This window comes from Hemitrygon akajei, chromosome 1 (genome assembly GCF_048418815.1).
Source record: "Hemitrygon akajei chromosome 1, sHemAka1.3, whole genome shotgun sequence".
NCBI lineage: Eukaryota > Metazoa > Chordata > Chondrichthyes > Myliobatiformes > Dasyatidae > Hemitrygon > Hemitrygon akajei.
The window spans coordinates 52,234,748-52,240,747 of NC_133124.1; the positions used below are offsets into that span (position 1 = coordinate 52,234,748).

Here is a 6,000-nt window from a genome sequence, read left to right on the forward strand (position 1 = left end):
GTATTGAAAAGTTGCCATTAGCAAACATAGGAAAAGTTATTTCACCATTCAATGACACACACCAGATAATGAACAGTTATTATTAGGTGTAGTAATACTGGACCAAGCATCATGTTGATGTTATGAGCTTCTGATGCATGAATCTTCTGGCGAGGATGTTTTAACTTGGGCACAATTAAAGTAGTTTAAACCAGATTTCTCTTTAAATTGATTTGCTTGTGAATTGAAAACAGCTATCGAAGGAATATTTTTGAAATGTGTTGCATTGAAAATGGGAGGAGAATGTTAATAGATGATAAATTATGGAAAAAGGCTGTGCAGAAGTCAATTTGTTCTCATTAGAAAATATTGATAAATAACAAAAAATATTGTTACAACATGACGAGGAAGGAATATTGTATTGAACTGATAACAAAAAATAGTGAAGTAAGAATATATAATTAACAAGTATGATTTAAGATTAGAAGATGGTTTTCCATAAATTGGTGAAGTGTGGAATAAACTCGTATCTAACTAATTAATTTTCAGATTAGCAGATGAATCTAGTGGAGTGCTTCAAGGATCAGTTCTTGAGCTTCAGCAATTTGCAATCATATCTAGATGATTCCTAGATGAAAGTGGAAAACATAACATTACTGGATGATACAAAGCAAACTAGAAAAGTAAATGCCTGAGCAGAACATTAAGTTGCTGCAGATGGATATACAGTAGATCAGTCAAGTGATTAGGCAAAGAGAAGCATGTGTGGACTCTAATGTAAATAGTTTTGAAAGTATCTACTTTGGAAAGAAAAATTGAAAAGTAGAATTATTTTTCTTATGAGAGAGACCATTGAATGTTGTTCTCTAGAATTACAGCATCCTTGCTCATGAATCACAGAAGGAGAACATACAGATGTTCCAAGCAAATAGAATTGCATCATATCAGAAAATGCTGGAAGTACTCTCGTGGTCAGGCAGTATCTGTGGAAAGAGAGACAATTAGTGTTTCAATTCTGAGATCCTTTATCAGAATGTTCCCTTGAAATGCTGAGCATTTTCTGCCTCCAGTACCTTCTCAGGCATCGTCTACCAGATTTCAGTGATGCTCGGGCTGATTTTGTTTACAAAACTCCAAAACTCTACTCCTCACCTTAAATCTATGCCCTCTACTCTTAAATATGTCAGCTATGCTAAAAGTTTCTTACTATCTATCCTATCTATGACATGCAAAGTTCTCTAGATTTTCAATCCTCACCTCTCACTCTTACCAGAATCAGTTGCCCCTTGAACTCCTTCATTTTTAAGGTTTCAACTTCGTAAATTCATATTTACCTACATGTAGCTGCTCCCAGCCTACGTTTACTCAATCCTGTCCAGTTGAAATCAGTCTCCTCTTGTTAAGCGGGCTGAATTTGTGGACTGCCATTGTCCTTTACTATAACTACTTTGAAAGTTACTGACATGATCACTAGCCTATACTGCACAACAAATAGAGTTTTATTGCAATTAAATCAGGTTTTGATGAAAATACAGCAAGGAATACAGCATATGATCAAAACAGATGGATCATATGTAGGCAATGACTAGTTTAAATGTATATTTAATCTCCAAATAGTTTAAAAAACATTATTGCTTAAAAATAACATTTTCTGGGTTTTTATTAAATGAAGAATATCCTTACCTTAAATTGGGTTAAACAATTGTTTACAGAGTGATCCCAGGGATGGGAAAACTTTCCTTGGAGGAAGGATGGAGTCCAATGGATTTATATTCTTTGAGGTTAATAGAAGTATAAGAAGTTTAATTGAACATGTTGATTCTACATGAGATATTGCTTTACAATGTGAAATGCAGGATTAGATTGGTAACCTGGACCTTTGTTTTGATTTGTGATTATAGTGGAAATGAAGGTAATCAATCCCACCCCCTGCGAGAAAAATAGACAATTTACCAGCATTGAACAGGCTCAGAGGGTAGTTTGTTGTTTCCCATTTTAATGTTGTCAAACAAAAATAAAAGGCTTAAAATGATTTTGGATATATAATCACATGTAATTATAATAAGAAACCCTTTTAAAATTGTTTTTAAACTGTTGATGATGTGCCACCTAGTGTCATTTAATAGGTATTGTTAAATAACTTGGAATGTAACTAATACACCAAAGGATACCGTCTGGGCTGAAATACTGATATCACTTATAAGCAGATAAACAATAAACAACAATTTTATGACAAGAAAAGCAATGTAAAGCATATCAGTTAATATGTAAGTGTACATCTAAAGCTTTTACTTACACACCATTTCGTCAAATATCTTTACAATGATTTTCTTCATATTATTTTACATTTTCTTTAAAAATTCTTTTCAAGATTCTATTATGATGCCTAACAATACTTCATTGTATTTTACATAGCATCGTGATCTGACGTGTTCCTACAAAGGTGTATCAGAAATGCTCTGAACAAATGCCCAGCATTAATATTGAATTTTTATGGCATAATAATTGTTCAAAAAGCTCTATCACGTTAGCTGTGAAAAGGATCCCTGTAGTTGCTCTTTTAGAAACAATTGACAACAAAACTCGGACTAACCTGACAGAAAAGCCAGAAGTATAGCATTCCAGTTGCTTCATCATTTTTCAAAAAGATGGCAATCATAATGTATTACAATTTGGGTAACATTTCCAGGAAGTAAAGCACAGTAACATGATTGAGACACAGCATTGTCTGACTGATACACTCACCTAGACTTCATTGTTTATATTTGCAGTAAGTCTCTTGCCTTTACTTGGGAATTATACACAATTCTGTCTTCTTATAATCGACGGAAGCCTGCTTTAGCTTACAGCATAGACTTTATGCAGTACAGAAGATTACCTGAAATCTCACTGTTCTTCATGACTGTAAACCCATCTCAGTCAGCATAGCATGACACATGGAGTATCTGATAGCATACTGAGGCACACAGAATGATTAATATTATGGAAAAGTGCATGGAGTTAAAACATAATGAATGAGAGCATAGGGAATTACTGTCATGAAGCAAAGCTTATATAATTGATACCACTGAGTTGTGCATAGATTAACGGTTGCCAATATGTGGTGCATTAGATAGTTTATATTGTGAAAAAGTCTCAAGGTGGGGTCATAGAAGCAAGTTGTACACATGGATACGACCCTGCAAACCACCACCTCTGTACCATCTACTCGACCCCTGGTGCAAGCTCTCCGCCCGAAACATCGAGTGTCTATTCATTTCCATAGATGCCGCCTGGCCTGCAGAGTTCCTCCAGCATTTTGTGTGTGCTCTCTGGATTTCCAGCATCTGCAGGATCTCTTGTGTTTGCCACCTCCTCGAATCCCATTTGCATGCATTAGGATCACATCCTTCATTGCCTTGCCTGTGTAAGTCAAGTCAGACTTCTGTCATGTGCAGAAGTACAGTGAGGTCCATGTACAATGAAACAACCTGCTTACAGCAGCATCACACACGCATAGATACAGGCAATGTGCTTCTTCAATGTAGCAATTGTATTTAATTCCAGCACATCCTCTGGTAGCGAAATTATCCACTCCGTGTAAAAACAAACTTAACCTTCTTCCATGCACCTTAAACCTGTTTTATATGCCTCTATTATGTTCATCTACATTCTTTAGGGCCCTTCCATTTACAGCATATGCTCTACCCGTATTTGATTTCCCAATATGCATCACCTCACATGTTTTGGGATTAAATTCCATCTATCAACTTTCCATCTGACCTACTGCATATGCTTCTAATTAACAACATGGAGAGGTGTGAAGGGTTATTGATAACATGCACCCACGCTGCACGTAATTGGATACCAGGGAAGTGTGCCTGGGGAAAGTGGGAGCGTTAAGGTGCATGGGGTCATTGATACCATGGAGTGGTGCCCAGAGTAATTAGATTCAAAGCTGATTTATCGTTATAGGTACTAGTGCATGTATGTACAGGTGCAATGAAAAACTTACTTGCAACAACATCACAGGCACATTGTATCATGCAAACAGCATTCACAAGAGGGGAAAAAAGCATAAATTAGACAGAAATTTTACACAATCTTTGTAAGAAACCGTAATTAGAACAAAAAGGAAGTTCACTTTAGAGCAGTGGTTCCCAACCTGGTGTCCATGTGCCCCTCAGTTAACGGTGGAGGTCCTTGGCATAAAGAAGATTGGGAACCCCTCCTTTGGGGCAAGGAGGTCAAAGTGGTATCATTGTGCTAAACTGTAGTGATTAAGGTTTCACCGGCTGATCCAAGAACCGAATAGTTGATGGCATGGAATTGTGTGGGATCATTGATATTACTGAGGTATACATGGGGTGACTGATAGCAAGGAGGATGCCTGGGGTAATTAATGCCATGGAGGAATTTGTGGAATAATTGATACCATTAAGGGGTGCCTGGATAATGAACAAAAACAAGGTACGGTACATATGGGATAATCCGATAACATGGAATTATGCATGGATAGATGTGAAAACATGGAGTAATTAATGATATGGAAGGGTCTATGGTATAATTTATGGTATGGAGATCACTTGGGCTATTTGAACTATGGACTGAGTTATTGATACTGAGCTGACTGATACCTCAGAGTGTTGTGTGAGCCTGTAAATGGAGTGGTAAATGGGGAAGGTAACAGCACAGAGAAGTGTATAGTAATGCTACAATTGATGTTCAATGGAGTGATACTGTGAAAGGGTAACTGACACGATGGAGTGACACTTAATAAACTGCCCCACAAGCTCTTTCTGCAAGATCTCTACTTCAGCAGCTGTGGAGCAAGGATTGTGTCCTTCGTCTGCAGGTTTTGTACCTAATCCTATTCACTTGACATGGACATTGCCTGTCATAAACTGAATGCACCATTCATGGAGTATGGAAATCCATATTTGATTCCTGTAGTCTCCCGATTTTGCCACATATGAACAAAATCATAGCGAGAAAATGTAGGGGAAAGTCTAGTAAATGGCTTTTATTTTCCAAGGTTCAAAGCCAATGCAATGGTTTCAATGCTGTGTTTGATATTGCAGGGGGCCTACAAATCTTCCACAATTTGCTACAGCCCTGAACAAGCAACTTGGACAGAACTGGAAGGAGAAGTTGCTGAGCCACTCGCTGGCCCAGCCTGTGTAACTGTTACATTGCCAGCCTGTGTGCCGTACAATAAATAAAACATTCTGTCAATTCACAACATTAATATAAACACTCAGACAATTTATTTAAATGATATCAAGTGCAAAGTACTGAATTCTTACTCCCAAACACATTTAATGTTTGAAATGTGCTTTTTTACTATGGTAATTTATGACTATGAAAATAATGTTATGTAAATCTTTGTATCTTTCAGAAGAAAGGCATGACCGAATAAAATAACTGATGTAGTAGAATATAACAAAATGTAAATTTTGTACAGGATAAGAAAGTGTAAATGAAGCTTGTTTGTTGGAAAACATACTTAAATAAAAACTTTAAAATGCTAAGTGTTTTCTCCTCATTGCATGGCTGGAAATAATCACCGTTTGAATTTATCTTCTGTCATGTGTTTATTTTGTGAACTTACTTTTTAATGGTGTTATGAAACAACCAGTGTATTTTATGAACTAATGTCCACTGTGTATAGATTAGCATATTTACATCTACTGGGTTACACGCTATTTGTAAGAATGAAATAAGTTAGCTATTGATTCCTTTCTTCATCTGGACTAAGTCTTCATTAGATTTTCCATATGTGTTATGCATTTAAGCCAGTGGTGTGTTCTGGGAAGGCAGGGGCTTTAACTGTATGCAGTTAACAGCACTTACACTGGACTCCAAATTGGAGATTTTCTTCTTTGTAAGGATTGGTTTTTGCATAGTGTAGCAAGATCAAAGTCAATCTTCTCCGTTACGATCTGCAATACTGCTACCCAAAATGGTTAGATATGGAGATATGATCAGAGTATATAGTGCAAGGTATCATTCCTGTCACTTCCCAATCAATTAATATGCTCC

The 6,000-nt window shown here is 36.6% G+C and overlaps 1 protein-coding gene across 3 annotated transcripts in view; it reads left to right on the top strand.

Annotated features, from left to right (window-relative positions):
- klhl14 (kelch-like family member 14) overlaps nucleotides 1-5,470 on the top strand; it is a 149,276-nt gene extending 143,806 nt beyond the window's left edge. For all 3 annotated transcript variants that reach the window (XM_073043168.1, XM_073043151.1, XM_073043160.1), the window contains one exon: nucleotides 5,040-5,470. In XM_073043168.1, the coding sequence (XP_072899269.1) occupies nucleotides 5,040-5,180 (141 nt within the window). In that variant the 3' untranslated portion in view covers nucleotides 5,181-5,470. The remainder of the gene's footprint in view (nucleotides 1-5,039) is intronic.
- The last annotated feature ends 530 nt before the right edge of the window (nucleotides 5,471-6,000 follow it).